General features: G+C 40.3%; 1 protein-coding gene across 14 annotated transcripts in view; it reads left to right on the top strand.

Moving 5' to 3' along the window:
* Positions 1-19,939, top strand: part of FHOD3 (formin homology 2 domain containing 3) — a 403,988-nt gene that overhangs the window by 248,700 nt on the left and 135,349 nt on the right. For all 14 annotated transcript variants that reach the window (XM_054190223.1, XM_054190222.1, XM_054190220.1 and 11 more), the window contains exon 7: positions 19,818-19,929. In XM_054190223.1, coding sequence (XP_054046198.1) covers positions 19,818-19,929 — 112 coding nt within the window. The remainder of the gene's footprint in view (positions 1-19,817; positions 19,930-19,939) is intronic.

Here is a 19,939-nt window from a genome sequence, read left to right as displayed (position 1 = left end):
TAATTAATTTATAGGATATGGGTAGGATTCTTTGGTTAATTGCTTCATTTTTCTCACTGTTCATAGTAAACTTTTGGAGACTTATACCTTTTCACCAGGTTTCTTCTTCCTCTCACCTCTATTTTGATGATTATTGAATTTTTATTAAAGGTTTTTGAGACGAACTGCACTGTTAGAGTGGATCCTTTTTACAGCATTTTGCAGAATGCAAGTACAGTTAGTGAGGAAACAAGAGCAGAAATTCCACACAAAGTCTGTTAAAATTTTTGGCTGTGCAAGGATCTTGTACTCCTCTAAAAGTATGAATTGAATCCTCTGTGTCTGCTGTGAGGCATATAGGACCTTTTTTTTTTGTCTGCAGAGCTGTGGTGCTTAATCTTCTATCTCAATTTTTTTTTCTGAATGTCCTATCTTTTTGGAAACTCCTTGACACAGCAACTGAATTAGTCAATACAGCATTGCCCTTATTTTTCTTCTTAAATTTGTCTTAATTTTCTTCTTAAATTAGTCTCTGTCGTGGTTGCCATCTATATAGTACAATAGTGGAATCCTGCCTGCGGGAAAGAAGGTGGTATCCAACATTTTTCGCCGCGTCACGTAAACCAGATCCGAGACAGCCAACACAGCAGTTAATATACCACTGTTTTGCTTGTAGCTTAGCCTGGAAGAGTGACCCAGATAGGGAGGGAGTCCATACATTGGGAGACCCAGGCTGAATCCAGCTTCCAGGCACATTCTTGAACCAGTCTCCAAATCCCTTTGTGCCCCAGTCCCTCATCTGGAAAATTGGTGTTTGCATTTTAGAGCCCTGAGGGAAGAACATGGGGGAGTGGAGGGAGAGATTATACGTGTTGAAGACAGATACGTAGGTGAAAGTTGAACCTAATACTAATTGTTACCATATCTTTCCTTCTGGCATCTCTCAAAAATGCTTGTCATTCCTTTATTTAGCTATAGTCGTTCTTTAAAGCAACAGCTACTAGCTAAAGGTGCTTGGATAACAGTGAAAAACGTGCTGTATCAAAAATGGAAACCACCAAAATATATATGATGGCTTTATATTCAGCATGCAGTGCACCCCAAGGAACCTCTTGAGTTGCAACCAGCTCAGGTCCCTGAAGTTACCTCACCAGGTTATTGCCCCTAGGACTCATTGTGGTTACCTCATAGGTTTTTTGTGGTCTCCTCAGCTACAGGACTAGTCCTTAGGAAGGAAGATATCTAGTAAATGTGTGGACTTCAATTACTTTTCATAAGATCAAGATCAAAAGAAAGGCTCTCTGATATGTTTACTTTTTTTTTTTTCTTTTCCTCCACAGTGCTCTAGTAGTAGTTTATACCGTATAAAGTCTTTTCAGAATAATTTCCAGTGTACCAGCAGGTTCCTTAGCTGGCTCCCATGGTACATTGAAATGAGTCTCATCTGGACGTGCTGTGTGCTCTCTTTCCATATTCTGATCCTCTTTGATCACAGCAATCAGACGAGGAGCTCAGATGCTTCCTGGTTTGCCCCCCTCTATCTGTCTACTATTTTCCTTTTTTGAAGACCACGTTAATGAAAAACAAGAATGTGGTGTTCAATATAAAAAATACTGTTAATACCTCAGCCAGTGTGGAATTGTTATAGATTGGAATTGTTTTATAAATTTGATATATTTTTTTAATTTCCTCTTCTTAACAAAAGGTACAGAAATGTAGCAAATGTATGCTTTGTCTTTTTTGTTTCCAGCAGCATGTAGCTGCTTCCTTTAGTTTAATAAGAAAATGAAAGCATCCTCTCCAGAAGCCATTTTTTTCTCCACTTCACTTTAAATTTCACTGTGTGGTTGTCTAAGCACCTTATTGTTATGATTTTGGAGGGAAATGCAACTCTTTGCTAATTGGAGTTGGAATGCTTCCCCAGTCGAGCTTTGCATATGACAGCGTTTCTTGCAGAATGTAAATGGAAAGAGTAAAATGGGACAAGAGACCCCTGCAGGTATTAATCTATGCGATTGCCTCAAAACTGTTAATCCCATGTGGGCTGAGTTTCTGTTCACCCTGTTTTCCTTTAAATAGAGAGAACAGAATTCCACTTCTTTGTATTTTTTTTTCTTCACTGTGTCACTACCACTCTTCATCCTCTGGAGCAGTCCTCTACCCTCAGGTCGCTACTTCTTTTTGTCTTCCTCATTGCGGTGTAGCTTCCCTGTGTACATGCTCTCCTCATATTTGATGTCTGTTGGGCCACTCTTCCATGCACAAGGGAACTGTAGAGCCCTCTATAGAAAGGATTCTGCATGGCTGTAGGGGGAAAGACGTGATGGACCACCTGAAGACAGGTTTGCTTCCAGACCTGCACTGCCTGATGATTGCTCAGATGGACATCTGTACTAGCTATGGATCTGACAGTGAGATTTGTGCCAAACTTGCTTGGAATCATGATATACCTCAACTTTCATCACTGGCCTGCATGATGTCCCTTCCTGTTTCCTTGTCGTCCCCCTTCGGATGTGGGGATGCAACTTGAATGCCCAAGTTCAGTTTCTGACAGTGGAAGATTTACATTCAGAGCAGAACATCGGACAGAAAATATTAGAAATTGCAGTATATGTCAAAGAGGGTGGCCTTGCCATTTGCTAGGGTGGGTATTGTATAGGAACAGCAAGTGTTCAGAGGGTGTCCCACGGTGTTGGGCCATGAGACAGTATTTGAAAACTGAGTGGAATATTTTCCTGACGTCATTACCTGATGTAGTAATAGTGCAATTACTCATCTGGATGGTTGTTTTCTTCTTCCCTTTTGCTCAGAAGGGTGGGTTGGGATTATTCGTCATCTTTGGCTAAACCGACACGAAGTTATGTGGAACAGATGGACATCACCAGACTGCTTTTGTGTACAGGTCGTTAGCACAACATTATTTTCACAGGTCTGAGTAGTTCAGTCCGAGTATGCACCAGTTATAATACTATGGATGTTAAAGCACTGATGGCATCTTGCCATTTCAGTTATTCTTTAGTTCCAGTACAAAAATGAAGCCTAAAAAAGCACCCTTCCCATTACCTCCCCTTTCAGAGGGTTGCCTTCTAAAGTTTTTACAGTAGGTTGCCTTTCCTCGTGCAAGTGAGTTGCAGTTTGAGATGGAAAAAGGGAGATACTTCACTTGTTGGAGCTTCAGGAGATTTTAGACTTACCCTTTCCTTTGAAACCATGCTATTAATTTCTGCATCTGATTTAATTTTAAATCCTGCTTTGTCAATAAAAATAGTTTGCTTAATTGTCCTCTACCCTTAGAACCAAAGGAAAATGAAAATTTTGAAATCTTTAGAGTAGATGTTAATACCTCCTGCCTCCATCTGTGGTTCCTGCTTTCCTGCATGGGTATGGCACATGCAGATGAACACTGACACACACGCATTTTCTGACTGCTCTGGAGATGCAGTATCATCAGCGGTGGCCGCTGCATGCCTGCAGCAAGTAAAGAACAAGAAAGGAGACCAGACAGGACACATCTTGTACAACCAAGATGCAGAAAACACTGCAGCTGTTCTCATGTAGAAGAAGAAAAAAATCAGTGAGGGGAAAAAGAAAGCAAGCTGCCTTTTCTGCCTTAGAAAAGCCATCCCACAGCACCACCTAGCAGACACGGATGGATATGAATAAACAGACTTATGATGAGACTGGAGCAAAATGCTGCTGGGGGAATAGGATGCTGAGCAGGACTGTGTGCTTTAAAACAGCTGTTCCACCTAATACCTAGCACAGGTCATCGATAGGAGCTGAGCTGCGCGGTCCTTCCCTCTTGCAGCTTGTTACCCTTTAGCATCTGGTATTTGTAGCCTGATGCAGCTAATGAACCTCTGCATGTTTGATGTAACACATCTTCAGTTTGGGGTTTGTTTGCTTTTGTTTGTGTGTTTGTTTTTTTTTTTTTTTTTTTTTTACTCTGGAGTTGTGCTCTTCGGCCCCATGTATTTTTTAAGTCACCTAGTTTAATCGGAGTGATAGCATTCTCAATCAACTTCAGTTTATTTATGTTCTTGTCCACGTTAGTCCGAGGTGCCGGGGGTAAATGGCCCAGCAGCCTGCTGAAGAATACTGCCGGGGCACGGACTTCCAAGAGCATGGCGAGCGCAGCCTGGTGCCACCCCTGGGGCTGGGGGAGTTGTGTTAGAAAATAGTTAAGCTGCAGCTGCTGGCTGCCTCTCTTTTTAAAAGTACTTGTTGTACACATTTGCTTTTCTAGGGGGACCAGAACACAAACTTGCTTTTGGGCTGCAATTGTGAAGTATTTATTTGTGCGACTAGCAGATTTCAGCCAGTGGCCTTCACTATGTTACTTGATTAATCTTGCACATCTCCATACTTTAAATTGCCTTTTAGCCTTCGCCCTGCCGTCCTGAACGGGTGGGTATGAAAGGCTCTGGCAGTGCCCACTTGTGGGAGGCTGTCTGGGAGCTGGAAGGAAGTAGTCAGGGCTGCAAAGAAAGAGGTGATTTCAGAGCACAAGTTGCAGTCGCTTATGCTGAACTAGAGCAGCACTGGTCCTCCTGTGAATTGTGCTGTGGATGTAGGAGTTGTAAACAACGTGACACAGTAATGGGAAGGAGTCGTAAGGCTTTGAACTTGCAAAGTTTTTTAGTTTGGTATTATGCATGTAGGCAGATCTGCTTTGCTACTCAGAGGCAGTACAGAGATATCTCTGGCAGCAAGACTGAAATCCAGTCCCTTCCAGGTTCTGAGGTCGTATTTTCCTGGTTAACGTGGGGGACTGGCTATCAAGACTCTTAATTTTCTCCATAGCATTGAAAAAACTTTATCATCACTGCCGTTCTTGTTGTTGTTGTTGTTATTATTATTAATAATTATTATTATTCAGAGCCAAGAACTATACAACTAAATTTGTATGCGGACACCTAAAATATTCTTTCAGATATTGTGAGACATTTTACTTTTATGAAAGGAGCTGTGCCTATGCCATTCTTTGGAAAATTTAAAAAAACCCCTTTTTTTTCTGGCATTTCCATGATCACTGGTAATATCTTTCATGGCCTTCACACAATTGTTCCATGAAATACCTCTCACCTCTTTTATGCAACTATTTAGATATTAAGTAAATGTTCCTTGTCAAGTGCTGTGACAGCCTACCGTGAAACATTTTCTAAAAGCAGGAAAAATAACACCAAAAGTAAGAGTTCAATGTGATTTTAGTACTCTCAATAAACTCACCTCTTCAGAAATTGTGCTCTACTGAGTTGAAAGGGTCAAATCTCAATTACATTTGGTTTTGGCTAAATCCATAGGAACCATTCCCGTCAGACATCACACAGCTACCGCAGTGCATTTCAGTTGAGCTTTCTGCGATACAAAGGATCATGTTCTGCAGCAGTTTATTTTACTGCTTTTGTGAACTGCTGCCCCTCGTTAGGGCATCACTCTATTTACTGATTTTGCCTGCAGTTACTCTTGACTTCAGAAGAAAGTGGAAGTAATCTGTTGCGGTTACTTCAGGAAAAAAGAAAGGCTTGGAGTTGTTTTATTTTTTTCCTTCTGCTCTCCTCTGCCTCTTTCTGTCTGTACTGCTCCCAAAGAACTGAAACAACAGCCCAGACTTGATCTATGATGCAAGTCAAATCACTGCTGATTATGATCTCATACTTTTGTGGGTTCAGCTCTTTGAATGACCATGGCAATTACTTTGCTAAGAACTATACAAGTCCCAGATGCTGAATAATTCTCAAATACTACATCTCACATATGTTTCATTCTGACAATAACGAAACTGAAATGCACGTTAAATAATACCACAATAAAGACACATCTGACTGTGTCATGGTTTGATCAAATGTGTTTAGTCCTCAGATTCAGAGTCGGACACTGAGAAGGGTCAAATAAAGAGAAATCTGGGCTCTGCTGCTTTGCTAGCTGCTCCCCTCTCCTGGTCACCACTGCTGGAAACCTACCTGTAGCTTGGTAGCTACAGCCTCCAAGGAATGTATAGGCATATAGGCATAGTTGTCTTATTACATTGCTGTTTGGTGTTTTTAGACTTGTGGCAAGAGTGGTCACATTTCAGGTGAGTTTGGAAGATGCTTTGTGGTACTTCTGAGGCTCTCCTATCTCACTTGGGAGATAAGTTGGTAAGCCACTCAGTCTTAAGTGCTTGGGAAAATTAAGTCACTTAAGCTACAATATCACAGGTGGTTACGGAAATGCCAGAGCACACCCCGTGCATAGAGAACTACTAGAATCTTATTGCATAAAAGGTCTCGTCTTCAGGTCATTTGTGAAATGAAAGGTACATTTTGGGTATCTGGATGGGCATCTGAATCTTAACACGTGTAGGACTGTTCTTTTAAACCAAAATTAGGTAATCACTCTGATCTGGTGAAAATAACAAGTGTTATGGATCTTTTTGCACCCTGATGTCTCTTTCAGTATATGTGTGTTTGGGGGGTGGTATGGATGTTTGAGAGAGAGGCAGAAAATAAATTGCAGATGCTAGGCTTAGAAAAAACAAGTGTGTTTTAAAATAAAAATCTAGGGGTCTCCATTTTAATATTCATGTTCTTGATATAGCTGTTATCATTTAGTCGTATTTAATGATTGAGACACGTTCTTGGACAACTAGCTCTAGGTGGCTCTGCAGGAAGTTGGACAAGATGACCTACAGAGGTCCCTTCCAAACTTAACTGTTCTGTGATTCTGTGAATCACCCAAGGTTCCTCCTCCTCTTTGTGCTGTAGTGGTATCCACATACATGTGCCTTATACTGTGAAGAAAATGGTAAAAGCCAGATCTTTTTTATGAGTTGTAACAAAGAAATTTATTTTTGGTCAAAGTAGAGTTGGAATCTGGATGTGGTGATGGATCTGGACATCAGAGTCCTCTCAAGGATATTGATGAAGCTGAAGTTGACATTGTTTAACCTGCAAACCTTTGGAACATGAGTGAACATGAGTGTGATTAGAGTTAACCCCAATTTGGGCTTGGGAAGCCATTCCCACGTTACCAGGAAGAGTGCTCTATAGGAACGCTTCCATTTTTATTATCCAAGCAGGAGTCTGAGGGGTCTCCTGGCACCTCTTTCTCTTTTCTGCTATTGAAAACCAAGCATACATCTTTTCAGTTTGTGTGTTTGTTTGATTTGCTTTGAAATTGAGGGTGGCTGTGATGAATTTGGTTGATACAAATCAGAGGAAGGAGGTAGCTTGAGATGGAGGAGTTACATTATCTCCTTGGACACTGAACTTTGTATCTCTTCCAAAATAATTATCATTTTATATATATATATATAAAATTGATGTAAGAGTACTGTTGTCTACCATAATAACATCATATAATCTTACCATTCTCCAGCTGTATTGTATGCACAAGTTGCATACCTGCTTCCATTTTTGAAAAGCAAAATTTAAAATACCTCCATCTCTGTCCTTGTTCAATGAAGGAGGGAGTTAGAATAATGTGAAATTGCTAGAGCTGTGTAATTCAGCAGTGCCTTAGCTGGTACGCAGTGACTTGTGCCCCCATAAATGTTAGCTGTGTGAAAGATGCTGCCACTCGGCTCAGAAACCCACCACGTGGGAATCTGGGAATGCATCTGGGCTCAGTTACATTTTTGTTTTCATCATGGAGTCCTGTGGATGTAGAAAAAAGCATCGGGAGTATACTGATGATGTGAATTAGATTTGAGGATAGCCGCCTTTTACAGACTTGGGAAAGCCGTAGCAAAGAGGTGATTGCTGGAGAAATGTGGCTGCTTCCATTATGTTTAGATGCTCCTCAGAAAGCAGCTGTATTCATTAACTTCATTTGGCAAGTTGTGCAAAGGTAAATAAATGGATCTGGTTTTGCAGTCAAACCACTGATTCCAGCTTCCTTTTTGTGCCTGATGATACACAGAAGTTTGAGAATAGAGAAAAATTTTCAGTTTATACATACAGTGAAATACCAGTATTACTGTTTCAGTAATAAGTGGAATATACACATATATATCTCCTTTCTTTAGTTTTACTTTATTAATTATTCTTTCAAGAGGAGTTTGTGGTGGGTTTGTCCCATGGTTTTATATATGATATTTGTTCTTTCAACAGTTCTATTATTTCAGTAGTTGAAACCACTAGCATGTTGCTTTTCAGGGTGTCTAAAAAGGATAACCTGTTAACAATTATTTGCTTAAGACAGATGTTGCAATAGATAATATATTATAGTTTGGACTCTTAGTTAACACACTATCTTCAACCACTTCCACACATTTTATACATAGGTTGTTTTGGATTTGAGTGTTTGCTGTTGAAATGTTGTCTGTGAGATTGTACAGTGTCAGGAAAGGACTGCCAAGCATATCATTAAACTCACAGGGGTTTTCAGGTGAAGTTATTTAAACCCAGCCATAGTTTTGGTATTTAATATGAGTACTTTTTAATAGAACTGTTGAAAGAACAAATTTCACGTGCATAAAACCACAGAATAATAACAAAGTAGTTTTCCACTGTACTTGCAGACTCAAATAGTTTTTTCCCCTAGGGCCCTTGAACTCAACCTTGATATTACTTAAACAGGACATCGCCAAGGCCACTAGCTCTAGCAAGTTGTTTCATGAGCCGTAGAACTAATGAAGCAATTTATCTTTGTTCTCCTCCTTCTTTGTTTTTTACTTCCCATCCCACACGCTCTCAGTACCGTCAGTTCTGCCATGTCCTGTGCCCTGTCTTCAGTACAGCTGGCAGCCTGTGGTGTGGCTGGTGGAAGGCTTCATGAGGACTAGTTTTCTAGCTGGCTCCCTCTCAAAATGGCTGGAAACTTCCTTTTCTCTGATAGGAACACCGACTTGGGGGTCTTTTCTAATGCAGTTTTTGATTTGAGTAGGAATATATAGCTCAATTACTGTCAAATATGACTGAAATCAGTGGGCAGATCCCCTAGTTACAGGGAAGAGTTAGTCTACGAGTGGACAATGGGAGGGACAGCACAGCTCTCTAAGGAAACAAGGGTCAAAATGGACTATCATGTGTTTGAGTGGGTTTGATTTTGTAAGGAGGCTCTGAGAGAAGGTACTCTGATAGTTTCCTTACTTCTCTGGTTTCCTCTGGCTTTGACCATAATTCAGCAGCGCCACACATTTTATTGGTGATGACTTTCACAGGCAGGGACAGGGTCATCTCAGAGCGCCCCCCTCCCCCAGCCATCTCAGACCCTCAATGCATTCTATGCATTGAACAGGAGGAAGACTAACTCCATGAAGATGCTGAAGTTTTGAGATGCTGCTTTGTGCGCCGTTCCCATGTCAAACATACTGGAGGTCTAAAGCTTTTGAAGGACTCTCCGCCAGTGTCATGAAGAAATTCTTTTTTGCATCACCTACAGGCCAGCCTGTACAAATCAGAGGTCTGGCTATGATAGGAGGTGGGTCTCAGAAGAAGGTGATTTGGTGTGGAAAACTGGTGTGCAGCAAGTCGACTTCCTTCTAAGTAGTTTCTAATCACTCATGAAAATGATACAGTAGTGATTTAACCTTAAATCCTATTAGCCTGCATCTGGAATATAAGATATTTCTGAAAACACACATTAGTCAAATATTTACTTGGAAGTTTAAAAAAAAAAAGGAAATAAGACGCAATGTTACATCTTCTGTTTGCCTTTTAACTTCACAGTACTTCAACTTTCCTATATATAAAATGCAGTGAATCACTGCCTACTTCACAGAACTGTTCCATGATATAATTAATTGTAGATGGCTTTCAGATTCTTACATGCAAAGCATGAGATAAGTAGCACATCAGTAACTTGTCTTAGTATTTTGAAGTATTAACAAGTCATCTAATCCCTTCTCTCTTTAAAATTGATTACCTTTTGTCTTGAGTACAGTGACATTGTATTACATTAGATGCCTTCACAGACCAAGATTTCACTCAGCCACATAATGAAAGCTGGAATAGTGTGATATGAATGAGATTTTGGAGAGGAGAGTGAAGGGAAAGTCCTGACTGCAATTAAGTTCATAAAAACTCTTTTCCTCTCCCAGTTTTCTTGGAACATAGCTAAGGAAATATCACCTTGGCCCTGCCCAAGGAAAAGAAGTTGCTGAAACTCCCATTCTTTCCTGTTGCCAGAGGTTCAGCCCAGTGACCATCTGTTGAGGACAATGTAGTTCAAGGCTAACATCATACATCACTGTAGAGAGCTGGTGGGAAGGCTCGGCATGCAACTCTTCCATTATTACAAGAGGGAAAAAAAAAAAAGAAAAACGTGCCAAATGGCCTTAATCACATTTCTTCTATGTAGGAACACACCCAGTTCTTGTGATCAATATAACAGTACCCAGTGGTTAAATTTTAGTTTGTAAATTCATCTATTATGTGGAATTCTAATTACTTGTGGTTTCTTGTTGTTTATTATCTACTTATATTCTTTTTACCAAAACATGAAATATCACAGCTGTCTCTATTGCTGAACAGATCGTCAGGGTAGTGTTCAAGAGACACAAGGTTACTTTTCATTCATTCTGCTCATCAAAATTGCAAAATTTATTTAATAGAAAGATGACTGATTCCCAAATACCCCTCTTGTTTAAAAAGTATGACATACTCCTTCTTTGGCTGTGACCTATAGATCTTTGGGTCATGCATTTGTAGTAACTACTGAACAATCACCTAGCCAGTATGCTTCCAGATGCTGAATTGCATTACAATGACATCATACATGTCATAGTATTTTTATTATATTTGCATAGTGCTAGTTTCATATATATCCAACAAGTTATGTTATGTAATTAAAGGAACAGACTTTACTAGACAATATTACTCTATGATCCATGATGTGCAAATGCTTGAAACCCCTTGCTATACATAAACAATTTGAGGCACGTGTTTGTAGAAGAAAAGAGAGAAGAAAAATGCTTGTTCTTTATCAAAAGCTATTTGATAGCATATTACATGCTAGCAGAAATTCCTTTTCGTCGTGTCCCTCAAGCTAAGTGTTTTATACCTTATTTAAGATAGTATGACAATCCTTGGCAATAATGACAATCCTTACCCAGGCACAGAAGGCAGGTCTAGATGTACTGATGGTGTTAATTTGGCTGGAGTCCTAGAAGATACCAGCCTTTGGGAAGGGTTAATAAAAGCATCAACAGGTTGAATACAATGAAACTGCACAATTTGAAGAAAGAAAGAAAAGAAAATCTTAGTGTAAATCTTTACAAGTGAAGCATAATTCCCATTGTGGACACAGGCTGATGGCAAATTTCCAGTGAATTATTTTTGTTTTGTGTTTTGCAATGGAAAAAGCTAAAAGTTTAATTGAAACCAAATCCTTCTGTTTCAGCAATTTCTGAAAGAGCAAAAGAGAAAGGCACTCAAAACTGGGAAATACCTAACAGCTCTGTGGTTGAGGCCCCCAAAAAAGGTGCGATGACACCATTTCAAGAGTCACCTGAGACTAAAGGAGTTTGATCCTTTAATGTCCTATAATCTCCAGGTCCTATCCTCCTTTCTTCCTCCTTTCTTGCTCAATAATTGTATGTCATTTTCATACAATGAAGAGTTCTCACAGGAGAAACCGAGGGGATTGCTCTGGTTGTAGGGGGGGAGAGCAAGAAAAGACCTCTCTCACTTTGTGTTTTGTCCTGCGAAGCTGTGAATAGTCTTCCATTCATCCTATTGTAAAACAAAGAAAAACGTCATTTTAGACTATTTCATGGGATGAGAACGTCACTTCCCCCCCTCAAGGGAAGATCGTTGTTGGTGTTCCAGAAGGGGAAGAGGGAAACGCCCGAAAAACCCTGTAGTGTCTCCTGTCTCATTCCAGGCTCTGCAGCACTTCAGTTTTTAAACAATGCCTGTGTGCCATGGTGATTGCTGCATGAGAAATGTAGCTACATCGTTAGTTCATTACAAATGGCTTAATACAGGACTGATTCCTATCCCCAATATATTCTTTTAAAGCTCCCATCGGAATTGCATGTGTTCATCTGAGAGTTGTATTGGCCTATAATATGTTTTGATTTGTTGTATGAATTGCCTGCTTCTGTGTACAGATTTTTTTCATTTTTTTCTCCCCCTCTGCTTCTGGACCATGATTGATGATGTAAATAATCATTTCCAGGCATGAGCCTTTTTTTTTTTCCTGTGGACCAGTCACTAATCACTACTTGCTCATCCCTGTGTTTTGTTGGTAAGCCAGATGAATTTCTTTTTAATGGCCTTCTTTCTCTTCATGTCAGAAATCTCACCACAGATAAATGACAGATACACACCACATATGTAACAGTGCGCAGACCTTATAATCATTATCCAGTACGTTTACAAAGTTCTGAGAAATTTCATTTTAAGAATAGTAAATGCATGCATTTCTCTGCTATCCCTAGCATTATGCGTTCTGCAGAGGGAAAAGCTTAAAGGAACATTCAGAATTTAAAGGCTGCTGTTTAATTGATAATTTTTTAGCTTCTTGCATCTAAGTATATAGGGTTTTTCATCTCAGTCTAACTCGTCTTTCTGTAATCCACATGTTTAGTCTTGAGCCTGCAAAGTGCTTAACAACAGTCAATTTGCCTTATTTAAGCATCCCTCTTTGAAGATTTGAGCAAAATGGCTGAATATTAAAATGGAATCTAGCATTATTTTAATATGTGCCATCTAATAAAAATTCTGGTGCTTAAAATAGACATGGCATCATGTACATTCTTACGTGTGTTACTGGTATATCAGCCCACAGATACATAGATCATTTAATAGTCACAGTCTTAATGAAATAAAATGCCTGAGTCTATCCAATATTCAGTACCTGGAATGGGGTATTTACATACTTTATGCATGCTGCATTTAACTGTTGCTTCCCGGCCATCTCAGCTTTGCGATGCCTCCCCATGCCCTGCACACCCTCTGACTTGGGCACTTGTTGCCCCTCTGATAACAAAGTGGAGCAATTGGCATGTCTTCATTGCAGCCTCGAAAGCAGCTTTTCAGGCCCCAGCACATACAAACTCTTTCTCCCTTCTAGAGAAGGGCGATTACACTCATCTGAGAAGTTTTGTGGTGTTCCGTAGGTTATTTAGATTTTTAAATTTTTCATCGTTCTCCTTAAAAGAAGCTGCTTCAAAGTTTAGACAGAAAATTAAGCTGACTAGCAACACTTGGCTCAGGTGACGCAGAAGAGTCTCATTCTTCTGATGGTTCTGGCATTCGGGAGCTATGAATAGAAAGGAACTGGGTTACTAAATAGAGTTGTCACCCCTTTTGGAATGAAGTAATTGACCTCAAATGTCGGATTTGGAGAAGAGAGACAGAGAATAGAAAGGGCTGGGTTTGTTTCTTTGTTCTGTAAGGCATTTGCAAATCCTAATAACAGGGGTTCCCAAATGTTTTACCCCCTAATTCTTTCTCCTTATTTGACACCTCCACGCCCCCCTTCTGATATATTTTTGTCTGGATTACGTAAATGCTATACAACATATTTACAAAGCTATTTGCTCTTGCTGTATATGTTACGGTTCTTTCTCAAGTATAGTCACACCTGCATACTTCTGAGATAGCTGGTGTCTAACCATCGTTTCAGAGGTGGCTCCGCCTCCTTGTGCACCCAGTGCTGGCTGGCTGAAATGGGTACCGGTTGGCTTTCTGCTGTGCAGATGTGAGAAAGGCCCAGTAAGATGCTGGCTGCAGTGGAGTCATCCTTGTAACATAAATACGGGTCAACAGCTTGTGAAACACTGAAATTACATTTTTCCAGAGATTTGAGAAAATTAGTATTTATCAGAAAATACTGGGATGTTTTATGTGTCAGTTAAATTATGCTTCTAAAAGACTGGCTACAGATATGCATCCTTGGCAAAGGGCTTTTGTATGTCATGCGTGCACATACCTGGCACTGACTACCTGACCGAGAGGTAAGATCGGCCTCCTGCTTCATGCACAGCCCGTTTTATGGGCTGTAAATATCTTAATTTCTACCGAAGCTGTACTATGCAAAGGAATGCCAACATAAGATTATCCAGCTGTCCTTCCCCTCCTCGTCTGTTTTCAATATTTCTAATAGCAATCTGATTTCAAGATTAGACGTTTCTCTGAGAACAAGGGTAGAAGTGTTCCAGGTGCGTTTTTATCTTCCAGGGAAAGAAAGCGAACAAACTGGTACAGTTCTGGGATCTGCCACAAAATACAGACACCTTATGCCAGAGCACTAGAAAGATAAGATTGCGGTGTGTGGTCATTAGATGCAAACCCTCTCTCATACAGAACAGGCAGCTCTCATTGCCCATATCCACTAATGCCGAAGCTGAAGCACAACCCTGAGGCTTCTAGTACCATGTAAACCAACAGTAAAATAGTAAGCTAGTAGCAAACAGGTAGGTAGAGAAAGCAAGGTTTTCTTCTAGTATGTATATTATTCTAATACAAGTTCTAGTCTCTTTGTATATGTGGAAGCGTGTGTGTATATATTTATATATTTGTAGTTTTACCAGGTGGTGAAGGAGCTTTTTGACTTGTTAGCAACAACAAATATGACAGGAAACCAAAGAGCTGGATACAAACTATGGTTAAATCTCAAATTATAATTTAGAAATGTTAGAAGACATTTTTCATTGCTGCTCTGCTATAGGGCTTTTTTTTTTTCTTTCTCTTTTTTTTCCATTTGCCCATCTCATGAGATTCATCCAGAGACACACAAGCCAAAGCTATGCTTGGTCTCACTCCCTTCTCTGAACAGGAGAGGCAGATTGGGAACAATGGATAGAGAAATAAATGGAACAGAACTTTGTAAGAAATCTCAGGGGAATTGCAATGCTTTTTTGTTTATGCACATCTTACTTCTTGATAGATAAAGTAAGTATGTCCTGTACTTATTTTTGATGACCTTAGCAGCAATGCTGCAAGCTCAAGGTGAATGTTGTTAGGACTAAATTTTCTTGTGGGAAGTTTTAACTGGCACTTTTTGTACATCTTCCTTTTCTGCCTCTTTTCTTCATTTACCTGTGATTCTTCCTTGAAAATGCCCCTTAAAGGGTACTGAGTCCTGGTAACTCTTCTTAAAAGTCAGGGGAAATTACAGATGTTTCTTTTAGCATCACACCATTTAATTCTGTCTACTCATTCTGAAGACAAGAAGGTGAATTTGAATAGGAGCTTGTAGTGCGTCCTTGTGTGAAAGAAGGCCAAAGGCATATGGGGCTGGGTTGGCAGGAGTATAGCCACCAAGTCGAAGGAAGTGCCTTTCCCTGTTTGGTGCTGATAAGGCTGCATCGCGAGTTCAGGGGTCCTTGGTATGAGATAGATATTTACCTACTGGAGCGAGTCCGGCGGGGGTTCACCACAATGATTAGGGGGTAGAGCAAATGACATATGAGGAAGAGGGAGCTGGAGTAGTTCACCTAAGATAAGAAGGAAAGTGGTATTAGATCCTTCCAACTTAAATTATTCTAAGATTCTCTCAAGCTCAATATTTATGTTTCCTTTTCCTTGCTTACTACAAAGGAAAATAATATAACATAATATTCTTATAATATATTATTATATATATTTTATATATATTGTATTTATTATTATAATAAATATTGTTTTTCTAGATATACTATTGTATTTATTATTTATTATAATAAATATTGTTTTTCTAGATATACTATATATTACATACTTTATTTAAATATCTATATAAAATTTCCATTCCAGGAAGATCATTCCTCCTCTTGTGAACAGAAGGTGGTTTTGTCCCCTTCTGAAACATGAAACTGAGCCACATCGCAGGTGCTGGTGGGATGCCTGTGGGCTGTTCCCACAGCACTAGATCTGAAGTCAGGGTTGTCTCTTTGCACCCCACAAGAAAGAAGGGTTTCGGCTTTCCTCTGCATCCCTCTCCTGCGGGCTGGACACTCATTGCACTGCGTGCTTCCTTAGCTGCAACTCTACCTTATGTGTCGTATCAATGGGATGAGTACATGGCCTATGAGGCCATGTCCGTGCTTGGATTAGGCCTCGGAGGATTTGGCCATAATAAATCTTTAGTTAAAAATCCAATGCCCGTTTCTCCTTTAGATTTTAATAGTGTAAAACCAAAACAACCACATTGCCCTGAGCAAAATATTAAGTTTTCACTCAATTTTGGTTTTGTTTTCTTCCTGTTTTTTTTTTCTTTAAAAAAAAACACCTCCTAGATTTTTAAATCTGAACTTTGCAACTATTGCTTTGGTCTCTAAGTCAATGAACTTTCTGGCAACATTCCTTGTAAAGGCTAAAGCCTTTCCTGGCAAGTGATTAACAACTGAGACAAGCCCTTCCATGAGACATGAATTTTGCAGCCTGTTGTGTGGTCTCTTTGGCTGGGTCTGTAACACATTTCCGATTGTCTAAATGTAAAGAGATAAAAAGGAAAGGCACTGCCAAACTCCGCTGTATAACGTAAAGCAAGTCAAAGGGAAAAGGTTTACAATTTTTCTTCTTCCTTTTACATTGCTGGCTGTATCTTATCTTTAGCCAGAAGATGCTAACATCTTTTCCTCTCTATAAATTAGTTTGCACATGGTGCAAAAACGCAATATGACTTTCTTTTCTAACTTAGTAGAAGTTTTGATACTTAAGTGTTTTAACATTCAAGAATCCCGATTTAATCTCAGAACTGTTAAAACGTCAATTTACCAAGCCAATGGGTGTGTATATTGCCTCAGTGAGCCTTCTTATTTTAACGAAGTGGTAATATTTAGGATGGAAATGCGGAATTAATTGCAACAGCCAATATTTGCGAAGTGATGATACCAGAGCTCTTTTTCAGCTAGCACAGCAAGTGTCTACCTCTTTCATTGCTCTGCTGACATCTAGTCATATTTAAGGCAATTGTGTGATTGCCCTGTGGATTTTAACAGAACTGTGACTGTTGAAGCTGATTCAGGAAGCACTGGTGCCTGTCTTCCATACTAAATGAGAGCCTGGTAAATCCCAGAAACAGCCTTAAAAGGCTTCATGAGGTTTTTAACAGCGATTCAAATGAATCGTGATTCACCTACTCATGAATGAAATATGAAACTTGTTCCTGTTGCTCCCATTGCTGTGCAGTCTGGGTACATCATGTGAAATAAAATGATACCAGTGACTGGCAAAAACTCCTGCAGCTTCACAAAGGGAAGCAAGAAAGTCAAATTGCTGCTCTGTTTTCCTGTTAAGCAATCTCCCAGTTTTGAGATTTACAGTTATTTTCGTTGCAATGTAGCTGTCTGCTATTTAAAGAATTGAAAAGGCATGCCCTGCAAACACATTTTATAATTCACTCACGAAGGTATGAGGATCTCCCGCTTTGACAGTCAGCATCGTTAATCACCAGTGAAAACTTTCTGAATAGCTCTGGTGTTTTGAAAGTTGCGAAACAGTCATTCTGGGTCTTGGTTGAAACCCTTCCCATTGTGATACCTGACACTTAGCATGTCATCAGCAGCCTGCATGAACTACTACAGGCAGGTCAGGCCCGCAGGGGGTCATGAATGGAATCATTTAACAGGCAGGACATCATATGGGAGGCCATGTAAGAAAATACACCGTGCTTCACATGGGTCCTGGCAGCAAGTATCCCTCGAACAGACCTTTCAGAGACTTCTTGGTGCCATGGTGGATAATGAGAGTTGATTTCAGTGTGAGCATGTCAGGCTCTGGACTATCCTTGTGTCTGCGGGTGACAGGCTGTCAGATGTCTTGGTGGGGCTTTGGCTGGCTGAAGGCTTCCGTTTCCAAGGGCCAGTGCAACTGCTTGATGATTGTCTGCTTCTGTCAAGAAGCACTATTAAAGCAGCATTAAAAAGCTCCACTGTGGGATGTGTGCAAAGGTTGCGTGGGCCCCAGGTAGCTAGTAAGTCCCCGGTGTAGGTAGGTATGGTGTGGTTTAGTCTGGGACTGGAGTGTTTTGGTTTTGTACTTGCCCAAGGTGTTCAAAGCAGCACGCAGGCTTAAAAGTGCCCACAGGGGTCTCAAATGTCATTTTCTATTGAGCCTGAATTTTGTGAGGAGTTGAATAAGCCCTGAAAATTTGCAGGTTAAGGAACTGAACTTACAGTATCCTTCTACTAGCTAAATGGCAAGCGAAACGTAGCTTTTCTAACCACTCCTGTTCTCCAGGACTGCTTCTGGGTGGTATTTATTCCTTTCTCTGTCATCTGTTAGGAGGTTGACACCTGCAGACAGGACACAAATAATCAACTGGCTTGAGCCTTGGTCTGGTGCAAGTGCAGTGGGCTGCCCTGAGGCTTCACAGGATTTGCAGCGTGGCAGGTACAAGGTGCACAGGGACTAGCTTCTTATTACAGCAGCTGCCATGGCCAGCAGGCAGCAGTTAGAGGAAAGGTATCCCAGAAGGTCTTTCTTTCTGAAGAAAAAGAGATTTGCAAAACTAGACATAAGGCCGGTGTGTCCCCCACTGATTGCCGTGAAATGGAAACGTAGGGGAACTTTGCCATGGAGTACTTATGTGTAAATGCATCCCATTGTTACTATGTGGCCAAGCCTTGAGGTTTTAAGAACCATCAAAAGTAATATCCAAGATTTCCTTTCTAGGGAAAGGTTCCGGATCAGATTAGTAGGTAGTACACGAGTGGTTATCTGGGAAGTATGTTAATGATAGAATTGTTTACGGTAATCTGGTAATTCGTATTTTACGAAGTAACTTTACAAAACAAGTGGAGACTTGTTTGAAATTCTTTCAATATGTCTATTAAACAATTTAACTTAATTGCTAAGGGAAATGTCCTTGTAGAGCAGAAACAGCGTGGTATTGGCTTGACAGGCAAATACGCTGACGTCCAGTGCAATCGCCAGGAAGTGATTTGTTCGTGTGTCGGATTTCCATTGCATTTAATTTAACTACACCATGTATCTATGAAGTATCACTGCAGCAGTACAACTGCAAATTAGGCTAACCAAGCATCTTAAGGGACCTGGTCAGGTTTGTCAATGGGGTTTCCTGGCTGTCAGCCCTAAAAGTTACAGATTCGATGATACATCAAGCCTGAAAGACTCTAGATTGAACAACAGAAGATTTTGCGTTGCTGGTAGTGTCATTTCAGTTCATTAAGCTCAACTCAGCATGAGTGGGTAAAACCCAAGAAGCTAGGGAATACCCAGGTCACCGTTCACGCTAAATTCTGTGTTTATAGCTGCAAGCTGCATTTTAGCTCATTACCTTGAAGTGAGCTCTAGTATGTTTCTGTGAGTGGCAACATGACCACAGTAGCTTGAGTCTATGCCTGGTGCACTTCCAGTCCTTTTTAGAATATAGACAACAGTCATTGTCTTTGAGTGCATCTATTAAATGATTAATAGTGATTCTTTGCCTCTCAGGAGAGTTGTGTTGAGAGGACTTGAAAAAAATGATTTAATAATTTAAGCATTAAATAGTAACATTATACGAAAAGAAGAAAGCACGAGGAGAAAATCATCCCATCGTACAGCAATATGACTGTGTGAGCATTAAAAGCTCACTGTGAAAGGGGGAAAAAATGTCTTGAGATATAGAAGAATATATGAGTTCTTAGCTCAGTAAGTTATGTGTATACCAAGCTTTGGACAGCAATGTTGGGGATACGCATAGGTGGGATGTTCAACCTTTTATGACATGTGACAGCCTTAAGCTGTCATTTGGATTAATCAGCTATTGAGACTTCCCTAGGAGAGCACTGTCTGGCGAATGAAATTTTCAGCCAACTGGCTACCTTTCCTTTTTTCGGTCCTGCCACAGCCTAATCTCTTCCGTTCATGTGTTATTACCAGATCTGGATCGCTGCGCCTGCATCTTGCCCAGTGTCATTTAGCACATCTGGAAATGCTGTGGTTTGCTGAATGACAAGTCACACTCTTTTCTTACAGTTCCGCTTGGTGGTAAAGACAGCACTGAAGCTGCTGCTGGTGTTTGTGGAATATACCGAATCCAACGCACCGCTTTTAATCCAGGCAGTATCTACCGTTGATGAAAAGAGAGGTGAGTAGCC

The sequence above is a fragment of the Rissa tridactyla genome, chromosome 2, assembly GCF_028500815.1.
Source record: "Rissa tridactyla isolate bRisTri1 chromosome 2, bRisTri1.patW.cur.20221130, whole genome shotgun sequence".
Classification (NCBI taxonomy): Eukaryota; Metazoa; Chordata; class Aves; order Charadriiformes; family Laridae; genus Rissa; species Rissa tridactyla.
Note: the sequence above shows the minus strand (reverse complement) of the source record. Positions and strands in the feature narration are given on the sequence as shown.